Source organism: Anneissia japonica, unplaced genomic scaffold, assembly GCF_011630105.1.
Source record: "Anneissia japonica isolate Jap-2015-1 unplaced genomic scaffold, ASM1163010v1 scaffold2834_len698180_cov181, whole genome shotgun sequence".
NCBI classification, from domain to species: domain Eukaryota; kingdom Metazoa; phylum Echinodermata; class Crinoidea; order Comatulida; family Comatulidae; genus Anneissia; species Anneissia japonica.
This window is the reverse complement of record NW_022704877.1, coordinates 68,212-81,185: the sequence shown is the minus strand read 5'-3', so window position 1 is coordinate 81,185 and position 12,974 is coordinate 68,212. Positions and strand designations below refer to the sequence as shown.

Genomic DNA, 12,974 nt, shown 5'->3' with positions numbered 1-12,974 from the left:
AACACTTATAAATTATATGAAGATTAAAATATAAGTGTATAAAAGTTGCAGTGTTTAACATCCATAATGATAATGTTTTGTAAAATCATATTTTAATAAGCAAATTAACCAATACAATTTTAATCAGCATGAGAACTGTTATTGTGTCTTATTTATTTTGGTTGACCAACATACCTGGACCTTTTTCACAGTTCCCTGATTATAACTGTACATTATATACACAACAAAATGCTGTACCAGAAAGAAACTAGTTCCTCATTGTACATGTACAGAAAGATATACTTTCTGCCAAGAATATCTTAAAAACCTCCTAAATGTATAAATTAAAGTTCAAACTTCAAATTACACACAAATAAAAAAAAAAATTGTATATTATAGGAAAGAGATTGACATTGTTTATGCATCCACTAATTAAAGTTAATAAATATTGTACACAAAATTTAAATATATACAACTTTTTTTCTAGTTTGTTAACACAAAAAATATAATATAAAAAAATTATGAATTTGCAGACAGAAAAATGATTGTTATTACTGTTTATCAAGCTGGTAAAAAAAAAGTTGGTGAACTCAATACAGTGTTAAGTTGGAAACCTGGTGTTATTATCCCTTTTGAGGCAACTGAATAAATATATAGTTGCATATACAACACAGGAATATGCAGGCTGGTAACAAGCCTATTCAATAATTCATAGGTACACATTCACAAAGTATGGAAATGGTTTGCAAATTGCTAACCAACACCCCCCACCCCCCATCCTTCATCCCAACTGTTATCTACATATTTCTACATATTATTTCATTATACACATTTTCTTCTATGTTACATTAAAGCTTTAATATGAACAGAGATATTCACCATATGTGGCAAAGACAAGCCAAACCAGTCACTCGTCGCAAATTGTGTTTCAGAGAAAATAACAAAAACATGCTAGAATGTAAAATTTTTAAAAATCTATTTTATTTCACTAAACTGAGGTTTATGTATCTATACATCATGCTGTGCTGTTATTTTTCCCAATTTTAATGTTAAAACAACACTTTTTAAAGATTTTATGATAGTTTCTGCATGAGAAATGCCTGAAATCATAAACTTTGAAGGCTGATTTCTCATATATTGTTCTTTAAACAGCTGTATGCTTAAATGCTTGTAACTTCATAAGGAAATGTCAGATTTGAATGATTTTTTTAGCATTTTATAGCTTTTATTTTACTCTTTAACCCTGTATTAATAACTCAAAATCGATTTTTGCGACAAGTGACTGGTTTGGCTTGTCTTTGCCACATATAATGTCATATGCCTATATATGGATGTGGTATGACATCAACATTTCCATATGGGTCTCCATTATTTTCGACCTAAATTATTAGCATCAGACAATTTCAAATCCTAACTACAGGTCTCCCTCCAAATAAAAACCACTTTTGGGACTGGGTTTCCAAGGTCTTCAGCAGTTTTGGTCTCTAATTAGAATAAAGATATTTTTTACTTCAGGACTAAAGGTCTTTAATTGGAAGGGTCTTTAGTTAGAGGGAGACCTGTAATTTTAAAAGATAGTATGAGGTGCTGCTTGAATGGTTATTGTGATTTTGCTCAATTCTCAATGCTTCTTGGCAGCAGCTAGCTGTTTCTTAAGTTGTTGAAGCTGGGTCTTCCTGTCATTATGGCAACCTGAAATAAACAAGGAAAATCCACCTTTTGATTACATTGTGAACCTATGACCTAATCAATGCTTGTACTTGTAACTCTCCACCTGTGGATGTTCATCAGTAAAAACAATCCTGTTTTTTGCAAGACAGTAATCCAGGGTCTTAATATATATAACAAACAGCTTAGCTGAGTCGGCTAATCTGGTGGTAGCCACTGTGTGTGCGCTGAAGCGTGGAGATCTCTAAGTCTCCGGTTCAATTTCTATCGCTGCCTCTTCTTGTGTTTCAGCTGGAGGGCTGAAATACGAGTTACAATAGCGCACCGTATTTCGGATAAGACGTTTAAGCCATTGGTCCCGTGTGCATTTATGGCCCATGTGCATGTTAAAGAACACAGTACACTCTTCGCAAAAGAGTGAGAATTGTCTCACGGTGTACTGCCCAATCACCACCAGACTGGAAATAAGTCTTCTTCTAGACTTTCATGGGCTATCCTTGGTGTTTACACCGAATAAATCCAATCCAATCCAATTCAAGGAGTCCAGGGTCCTAAGAGTGTTACAAACAACCTTGAAGGACCTTCATAGAGTGTCAATCATACTTAACAACTGACCAATCAAAACAGGGCACATGAATATGCATGTGTCCTACAAACAAAGGTGTTGTCCCACAAATGTATGTGTGTGATATTTTTAGTGTCATTTTGTGGGACAACAATATCAAAAGGGGCAAAGCTTAGTGGAAAAAAATTGAAAACAAAAGTAAAAAATTAAAATTTAGGTCTAAGAGGCAAATTTCCAGCCATCTAGAGGTGCTAAATCCATAAAGTTTTGTACTTCCACTTTAAACATGGTGAAGTCGAGGTGGTTTAAACCATCCATCTGTAGAAGTCCCTACCTGAGCCCCCCTCTATTTCGATCCAGCACTACCACAAGTAACAGACTAAGCCCTACCTAGGAATGTATTTGTTGAGTATGTTGGTGGATTGATGCAATCCGCTCCGCCATCGTCCGCAAGCACAGGACCCTCATTCCACATCAGATCAAACCCACCAATACGTTTCTCCTTGCCAGTCAACCTAATAATCACAGAAGTGATAAAAAAAAAAATTGATAAACAACATAAACATAAATGTGGTAAAAAGAGTAGCATCTGTTGTACTTAGAAATATAATGTATAATCTAATGTATTCTCTCTATCAAATACATGTACAGTAGGGATGTTAAATTAATTTCATTATTTTGTATGTTGAGAAGTAATAAAACCAGATCAATGAACATAAATGTAAATTGGAATCTAGTAAATTATTTACGGAGAAAATACATTCTATAGAATTCTATACATTAATGTATAAGTACTCTACAGCAGATACTTTAAATCTGTTTACTTATTTAATTCATTAAGGCACACAGCACATGCACCAAACATTGTCAATAGCGAATATATCACTCTACTACTTGTAGGTGACAAGCTATTTTCCCAAGACAAAATAAACACACACACACAAACAACGCTTTACACAAACTTAATCTCAATATGAGGAAGTGGGGTTATTTTGGTTGTAAGAAAAACATTTAGCAACACTGACAGGAATCGAACCCAGGACCTTGGGATTGGCAGGCAAGCACTATCTCAACCACATGTATACAACTAATTGGCAGGCTTTTAAATGCCTCCGGGTTAAAGGTCAATGCCTCTGACCGCCGGTCACGTGGTCCCGCACTTTTTCCAGCCCTGCTAATTCCAAGTAAGACTGTCATTATCAATACAAATTATCATAATTATTATCATTTATTTAAAAAAAAAAACATTCTCAATTACGGTATATGCATTTATAATTAAACATTATGGTAGATATCGTAATCTGTAAAGCATACATTTAAATTAAGCATTTGATGAATGGAGAAATAAAAGTGAGATGATCCCGCACAAGACAAGAAAAAAAAACCACAGAATAATTAAATGACGATGATAGTGACGTTGATGATGATGACATTGATGATGATGATGATGAATAAAAGTTGGATGATCCCACAAAAGACAAGACAAAAAATGACAGAATAATTAAATGACGATGATGATGAGGTTGATGATGATGACGATAATGATGAAATTAACGATGATGATAATGGTGGTAATGCAGATACAGGGGTAGCGCCAGTGGAGAGCACAAGGGCCGCCCCCCCCCCCCCCCCCCCCCCCCTGTCGGGGAGAAAAAGCACAATTCGCTGGGGAGGAAAAAAATTGTATGTATTTTCTACATATTAGTGTACTCCAAAATCGATTAAATACGCCTTTGAAACACCTAAATTGTCAAAATGTTTATGGGGGCTTCACCATCTGGGCCACTTATGGAACCTTTTTATTGAAGCTCAACCATGTCCACTTTTATTTCGTCGGGGAAAGCTGGCCCCTCGTCATGACCCCCCCCCCCGTAGGGTACCTCGGTCCCCGTCGGGCAAATTCTGGCGCCACCCCCGTGATGATGATATTAATAGTAATAAAGTTCTGAATCGTGGAAACTAATTGCAGTCAACACTACACTTGTTTTCCTGACTTACAATGCAGAAATTCACAAACTTACTTGTTCTCTTGATCTACAATACAGATGACATCTTCTAAAAGTCCATACTTTAGCTCATAATCTTCCTGGTTACTAGCTGTTAGAGACGGTGACGCATTTATCTCAATTAACCACCTGGATGAGAAAAGTTGTTAAATTATATTACACTGCTGACCAATCAAAACAAATTATGAGGTTGTTATGTCATAGAAACATAAGGTCTTGGCTACTGATAAATTATACTACCTTTTTAAAGACGGGATTGAGAATGGAGAGTGATAAATTAGACCTACATGAATAGAGTCCAGACTGGACAAGAACGAAGACCACTACCAAAAAAACACCATCTGTCCTCTCACCACCATAGAAAAATTGTTTAAGGGGTAAATTGATAGTGTAATAAGTTGTAATAAATTTTATTTATATATTGTTAAGTTTTGGTTTTTAAGGTTGCCATTACAAATGTTAATTTTTGTAGAGCAATACTGTTTTCCAACATTCAATTGCATAACTGGGTGGAAGTATGATATATTGGTAATTTAGTGTTTATCTGTTTGACCGGTAGATGATGCTTTGTTGTAAATGGCTAACATACTAAAAAATTTACATTAATTAATCATGATTTGTTTTTAATTGGTTACATACTATTGACAGACCGGGAAGGATTTAAAGCAGCCTTCACGTGGCCCTCCCTGCAAGTAACCCTAACACCTGTGTGAAAGTAATGCTTTATACCTGCACTTGTAAATAAATATTATAATTTACAATGCATATGTGAAAAGAAGAAGACAGACCGGTTTGATACTAAGTTTGTAATCAGCTTGGAAATGAGGTAAACTGTCCATCGATTGGATTGGATTGCATTGTATTTATTCAGAGTAAATACCAAGATTAGCCCACGAAAGTCTAGAAGAAGACATATTTCCATTGGGGTCCTTCTGGTGGTGAATGGGCAGTGCACCGGGAGAAAATCCCCATCTCTTTTCTGAAGAGTATACTGCGTTCTGCGTGCACATGGGCCATAAATGTACACAGGACCAACGGCTTAAATGTCTCATCCAAAAGACGCTATTTTTTTTTTTTTTTAAGGTGCGCTATTTTTCCTTATATTTCAGCCCTCCAGCTGAAACACAAGGAAAGGCAGCGATGGGAATTGAACCTGGGACTTAAAGATCTCCACGCTTCAGCGCACACACAGTGGCTACCACCACATTACACAGTGGCTACCACCACATTAGCTGACTGAGCTAAGCTGCTCTCTCTCATCAACATCATGGGACAAGTGTGAGGTACTTATAAAGTTAAGAACAATTATGACAGTTTTATCTTTGGTAGAGTTTTCAAGTACAACAGACCAGATACAGCAGAAGTGTGTAAGTCCCACAGATAAAAATGGCAGTAGAATATTAAGGCAAACACATCATACATTTTACTGTATCATGTTATATCAAACAGTAAAGTAACAAGGACAAAAGATGGTAAGAAGACATCAATTTAATGCACAACTATTTAAAAGAAATAGTAAAAGTTGTTATGGTTTTACATCCACATCTACCTAAAATAGTGTAAGCCATCAATTTATATTAATAGTGAAACAACTTTAGAAGAAGTAGCAAGTTGATACTTAACGGTTTGAGATCCACATCTAAAAGGACGTCATAACCGTACAGCTCAAAGCAGTGCTTATCATTTATCATCACCTTCTTCACACTTTGCAGCGAGTATATAAAGATATCATTCATCAATTGAAATGTTTTCTCCACCTTATACAAACAATAACAAAACTTATCATGATGTTTGATCATTATATTATATAAATATCAAGACATTCTGTAATCGGTCACTGTCATAATAAATGTGATGAAATAAAATTCAAAATAAAAAGATTTTGACCAGGGGCAAGTTTGCTCATCAAGGATTTGCTGCGCTAGTTTTCTTTTGCAATTAGAGGGTGGAATCTACAGTACCAAATTTTTGTCGGTAGTATTTTAATAAAGCCCAACACACACACACACTGCATCATGTGATGTTGTCTGATCGTCAAACAACCATGCGCTGATGAATCCATCTCTTTGTGAGTGCTTGATGATACAAGGCCAGATTGTTGGTCGTAGTCCGAGGGTATCTCTCTGTACTGGTTGTGTTGTGATCTTTATGAAATCACAATCAATGGTGTACCCAGGTATACAAGGGGTGAACAAAAAATAGAATAATGGAAATGAAAGCAATGTTCAGCAAGCAAGGTGGACAGTATATGATACATAAAATATAATAATAATAATAATCATAATATTAATAATAATATTATAATAATCTCGAGTTTGTGGTTTCAATCCGTCACTGTGCATTTCACTTGTGTCCTTGGACAAGGCACTTTATCTGCATTGCTTCTCTCCACCCAGGAGAATAAGTGGGTACTGGTAGGGTTAAATGCCAAAATGCGCTGATGTAGCTGCTCCCCCAGGAAGCTTGAGTTTGTGTTCTATAAGTGTTTAATCCAATGACAGGGGTAATGATAATGTGAAGCACATAGAGGGCTTAACAATAATGCGCTATCTAAGTATACCATTATTATTATTAATAATAAAAATTATAATAATAATAATAATAATAATAATAATATTAATTATAATAATAATAATAATAATAATAATAATAACAGAAATTTATAAATATATACCAACTGCAAGTAATTTAAATAATAATTCTTTTTTCAAGCTTTCTGGTTGAACAAAGACTGACACATCTGAAATGTCTTTGGAAATTCAGACAAAAATGGTGCATATTCTTACGGTCTCAATCCCATATCTTGCTGTCAGGTACTGTCTTAGCTGCTGCATTGACCACTTACAACCCTTCTCTGGATCGTAGTCGGGCGCCGTCTTCTGAACAGCAACATTTGTCAAATGAACATCTGTAATGAATACTGTTAAGGGTAATGACTTTTTCTTAACCAATAATATGTTTGACAGACTTACATAAAACATAAATTTTCCTAATATATGTAGAGTACCCCAAATAATCCAGTACTTTTTAGCAGTGGCATATCTAGGTAATGGTAGAATATTACATTCGCAGTGTCATTGTGATAAATTGCGTATGGGCATGGTCCGCCATGACTATCCAGCCGCCCCGTAAAGAAGCGCTTACAGTACCTACATGTTCACTCATTCCACGACAGGACCTGAAATGAACCGTAGTATTTAGATTGGGATAACCACCTACTCTTTGAAAAGACACGAGACATGAGGCAGATGTGTACACGACCTCCATTTATCCTCCTTCTGAGAGGAGACTTGGTTCTGCCAACTAAACCCTGGGTTAGCTAGAAGTGGCTTGAATCAGCACCGATATTAAGGATGTAGTTAGTGGTGCCCCTGCCTTACCACTCGCCAACTCGACTGATTTAACCATCGAGCACCCACTTCACCTTCGTGCCCCATCAGCCCTCCCCATTTCAATATTACTAGATACGCCACTGTTTTCCTGAAAATATTGAGCTGAGCCTTCAAGTATGAATTTGGCCCATAATAATAACAAACAGATATAAACACATATGATTTTCAGTGGCGGACCGTAGGGTAAATTGCAGGGTATGCTAAGTATTGGCATATCTAGGATGTGCAAGGGTCGCGCACGTCTCTCCCACTTAAAAATAAAAATCACCTCAAATCACCTTATTTTGCAAGTTAGCCGCCTCACCTAATGACCGATCCCCACTTTACCTTCTCACCCCCATCAGCTCCCTTCCATTTCAAGATCCTACGCCACTGCTGCTAGGGCCTGCTAGTAGGAAAAGTTTGTAAGCCTACTACTATACAGGATCACCTGATTGGCAGTGGAGGTCCCAATTTGTGAGAAGAAAAGCATGTACACATACTCTTGGAAGCACTGCTTCCATTACAGTGTTAAATTGGCTATTCTGACGCAACCACACGGTTGTCACAATAGCAAATTTAAGCGTTGTAGGGTATGCTCTGACTTCCATTGACTCACTGAATACGTGATTTGTTAATATTAGAAACCAGCTATGCAGAACATAGCTAGCCAAACATTGAAAAACTTTGCTATTCCAATGAACTGAAACAATCCACTCGAAAAATTAAGGTTTATATAGAAGATTGTGGCTAAGAAATGCTAAATCAAAAGCAAAAACTGTTACTACTATATTTTTCAAAAATTTGTTTTAGCCAGGGTATGCACTGCATATGCCTTGCTTGCCTTAACGGTCCGCCATTGATGATTTCTCATCAACATGAATTAAATATCACAAAGGATACATGTATCATCGATGGACTCCAATGAGAACCTTGTGTTTGAGAATCTTGCAAAACCACTTCTATAAAGCCATGCCTTCAATGGAATATACTACCAAAAAAAATTTAAAACAAAGTACAAGATTATTAACAATTACAATGCACAGTACATCATGTGACATGACAACAAGTTTCCTTTATCAACATCACTCATACACGTTGAGTGAATCCAAAAGCCGATCCAATGATTTAAGCAACTCAACCTCAGGGAGCAGAGGATGGATGACTTTTACAAAGAAGAAATGAGTGGGGTGGTGTGTGTCTTATAGGCATTTAGTAATATTATCAACACACACATATTGCAATGATGACTTTTCCTTATCTAAAGCCGGGAGGAACAACTTGCAGAAGAAGAAGGCACTTTAAGATAAAACAATCAAATCTCTATAAAAACACCTTTATAAACAGACACAAAAGTGATTAAAAATATACAATTTACACAAATAAGCAGTGATAATAATTCAGAGTTTCTCTTTCAAATGGAAAAAGGAAAATGAGAATAATGATTAAATGTGTATTGACAATAGGTGCTGTATACAGCTGAGCTCTAACAGTCTGGACAACATTGATGAGAAAAGGGATCAGTGGAAGACAAAGAAAGAAACAGAGAGATGGAAAGGATCTGTACTGGGGTGGTGTGAGTTGGTGTAGCAAAGCAAGAAATATATTACAGTAATAAAAGGCAGCATGCTGAGGCTTTTGTCCTGCAGTGGACTGGCAATATTTGACTGTGATGATGAGGACTACATAGACCGTGCTATGTTGGACAATTTCATGATTTTTTTTATGGTAACTACAGGAAAATTGACACTAAGTATTACTTAGTGTCAACTTAAAGATCATTCATAAAATCATGCTGTTACCTTTATAATAGTTATGTTAAATTTTCATGATAGTTTATAATTGTTTATGTCTAACATTATAGGTTTTGATCTATCAATCAATCCTTCGATCAATCAATCATCTTTCTAATCATTCAGTGATGTAAACTTGTTTAAATATTTAACCTCTATTAATCACAATTTAGATTTATTCTGATTTTTCACCTTCATTTTACCTTTTTATAAATACCATAATGTGTGACTAAATGCCTGACCGACAGATGTGTATAAGAGACAGATATATATATATATATATATATATATATATATGTGTGTGTGGAATTTTCAAGTATCTTGAACTGACCACTACTAACAGTTTTGATGTTCATTACACGAACATCATCTTCGGAGTGACGGCACTATTTTTAATCGACCTATATATATTTATTATAATGATGCCATCGAATATATATTCTAAATGCTAACAGGGCATCTCATACCAATAAGAAGGAAGGCATCACAAGACAGAGAGTAAAAGCCAGGCTCCTGAGAAAACATTTTTTGATATGTTGTAGGTGGAAAGAGGGTGGTTACGCCCCTTTTTCCCCCAGTTTTTGAATATTAAAAAATATTTATCCCTAATAACCGCTAAAGAGTTTTTCACAGCAACATAACTTCATGATGACGAACGGTTGAAACACTCACTGATGTGACCAGCACATAAATTCTAATGTCAAACTTTCTCCCTCCAATAAGATATGGTCGTTCGATGTAGCGAGATACTATGTATGTCTCTGGTGGCTCCTTGTCATCGGTTTTGTCATCTCGGATACGATAAACATCACTCTGTTGGTAATAAAGAAAAACAAACCATGATTAAAAACATACATAATTCTTGTCTCTAATACATTTGTTGCATAACATAAACACATTATAGGCCAGGCTCTTCCTGACTGTCTGCATAAAGGGGTGAGTGGGTCACAGTTCAATTTTAAATTTACTATTAAGTGTTAAACAAAAAAATTGTGGAACACTATATTAGATGATTAAAAATGAAACAGATTTCATATAACACATTAGTTCATGTTTGCCAGTAATACACACAGAGAAGAGAGGGAGGGTCAAGGAGGTCCTTTTAACAATTTTAAAATATCCCGATTAGTAGAAGTAAATGTTGACCCTCAGGTCCCCAGCCTAGTTGCTCGCTGCGCTCGCAAGGCTTGACATCCTCAAATTTTACCCTAGCTGTGCCCCTTGCAGCCACACCACAGTTAGGCACTAACAATATAAAAAGATATTTCTGGAAAAGGAGGGTATTTTTCGAATGCTTCAAACTGCCCTGGATGTAGGCATGAGCTTTGCTAAAGTATATATAATGCTATACACTGCTGGCTAATTGTAGATTATGCACTTTGTAAAAAAAGCTTTCATCAAGTTTCAAATAACTTCCATTATTAAGGATACCGTTCAATTTAAAATGGAAGCAGATTCACCTAGACAATGCACTTGAAATGACAAAAAAGGGCATGTCTAGTAAATACAGAACATTCAGCCAATCAGCATCTAGCAGTCTTGTCCATGCATCACTGGCACTTAGCCACACTTGACAACAAGCAGAATGGCAAACATTGCTGTATAGATTTTTAAAATCAAATTATATTCACAAATGGTTGGACAGCTATCAAAATGATTTCCAATCGCTTTATATAACAGACATAATTTTCAGCAAATGTGTTTTATTTGAATATATATTTCTTGAATAATTTAAAAACTTATAAATGCACTGGCCACTGTGTAAAGCCCTCTTCAAACTATCAAATTTTATGTGCAAGAACATTTATGCCTACAAATGGCAATGATGACATCACATCCTGACCATATATAGGCACATCATGACTATATATGGGCATACAACAGTTTTTGGTCCACAAAAATATCATAGTCTGTACAGAGCTAAACATTTGTCATGCGAGTCAATTTTTGTTTTCTCTGCGATCTCACCTTTTTCCAGTCTGTAATGTCTTTGAGCTTTCTGAATAAGAAGATACCCTTGCCTTGGGACTTCGCCACTGGTTTCATGATCCATATGGAGCCTGGACATCTCTTAAACTCATCCACAAACATATGATATTCTGACTGAAAAGTTGGAGAGAGGAATTAAGAAAAGGTTTGTAAAAAAGTGTTGTTTATAAAATGTGGGTCTTCAGATTGTGAAATTGACTAAGTACGACTGATAAACTTTGTTTTTACTACTTAATCATGCAAAGATATCTTTTTGGAGCACCGGCAGAGAAAACTAAAACCGGTTTTCCACTAGTTAGATTTATTCGCAAAAAATGGAAAGTGTTGGTTTGCTTCCTGAGCTCTGATTGGTTGCGCATTTTATTTTGTTTCACAAAAAGTAGAAACATTTTGAACTACCAATTTCACTGAAGCGAAAACTCCGATAGAAACGTGAATGCGCGTACGCATGAACTGACACTTTCGACTTGCACAAATAAATTTGCCTAGTGGAAAACCGGCTTAAGGCTACTGGCACCTTATTGTGATTGGTCAGTTGAAAATTTAATTGACAATCTTGAAAGGTCTATTATACAAAAGGCATTTAAACCAGCAAATTACATGAATAAAGCATATTTCTGATTTTTTTCCCCCACTTCTAGAGGTCAGAGGGGAAAAATTCAAATAGGCCTGGTCCCCCCTGTCCTCCAACCCCATAACTGGGTCATCAGACAAAAATAGTATAAATTTGCCTACAAATAACATTGTTTTGATTGCTACTCCCTAATATTGTGGGCTAACAGCATAATTTTGGGCCATACTAAGTTATAAAAACACTTCCCAAGAAACCTACCAGGGATTTTATTAGGAACTCTGAGCTAGGCTCCAGTGGAGCCCTCGGTATCGGGACTCCACTGTCAGACTTATCAGCAACTATTCTATTTGAAGTTATGGCTAATTGAAAATCCAACTTTACAAATATGTCATAATTGAGAGCTAAAAAGGGGTATGAACCCGAAATTTCAAATTGGCGTAACTTCTAAACGACTTGGAATTGGCAAGTCGAATTGTGGGTTTGTTCGTTAGACATGTTGGTGCATATTATATCCGAGTTTCAAAAAAATCTGAGATGGTAAAAAATTTAAAATTTGTTGAGTTGGCATGGAATGACCCAATTCTCTGCCCAATCATATTACAGTATAACTGACCTTAAAGATACGTCAACATCTACCTTAAAAACATTATTTTAAATGTTATTTAATTACCTAACTTATTAAAATTCCCTTTTACCTTTAAATTGAAAAACTTTTAATTTTCTGTGCTTGTTGTAATTATATATTTCATTATAGTTTATCATTTGATTTTATATCTACATTTGTTTTTAACTGAACCACTCTGGAAATTACATTTGTAATGAGAGTGCATTTTAGGATAAAGAAAGAATAATTCCCCAAACAAGGAACCCCTTACGTAAAGAAAGAAAAAATATTTGTTGTCGTTATTGTCAAAAGAGAAAAAAATGAGGGCGCTATATTAAGCGCATGCGTCCTTTCACTCCAGGAAATTAATCATTTCTGCTCTTTAAAACAGGTAATGAAGCATTTTGTATTAACAATTTGTACTG

At 35.6% G+C, this 12,974-nt stretch overlaps 1 protein-coding gene across 2 annotated transcripts in view; it reads right to left on the bottom strand.

The window, feature by feature from the left end:
- Positions 1-1,190: 1,190 nt before the first annotated feature.
- The window catches only part of LOC117104802 (probable tubulin polyglutamylase TTLL9), a 20,223-nt gene continuing 8,439 nt past the window's right edge, over positions 1,191-12,974 (bottom strand). For both annotated transcript variants that reach the window (XM_033245649.1, XM_033245650.1), the window contains exons 6-13: positions 11,351-11,485; positions 10,055-10,195; positions 8,493-8,580; positions 7,005-7,126; positions 5,842-5,975; positions 4,234-4,347; positions 2,603-2,727; positions 1,191-1,671 (exon numbers count right to left, since the gene is read on the bottom strand). In XM_033245649.1, the coding sequence (XP_033101540.1) occupies positions 1,601-1,671; positions 2,603-2,727; positions 4,234-4,347; positions 5,842-5,975; positions 7,005-7,126; positions 8,493-8,580; positions 10,055-10,195; positions 11,351-11,485 (930 nt within the window). In that variant the 3' untranslated portion in view covers positions 1,191-1,600. The remainder of the gene's footprint in view (positions 1,672-2,602; positions 2,728-4,233; positions 4,348-5,841; positions 5,976-7,004; positions 7,127-8,492; positions 8,581-10,054; positions 10,196-11,350; positions 11,486-12,974) is intronic.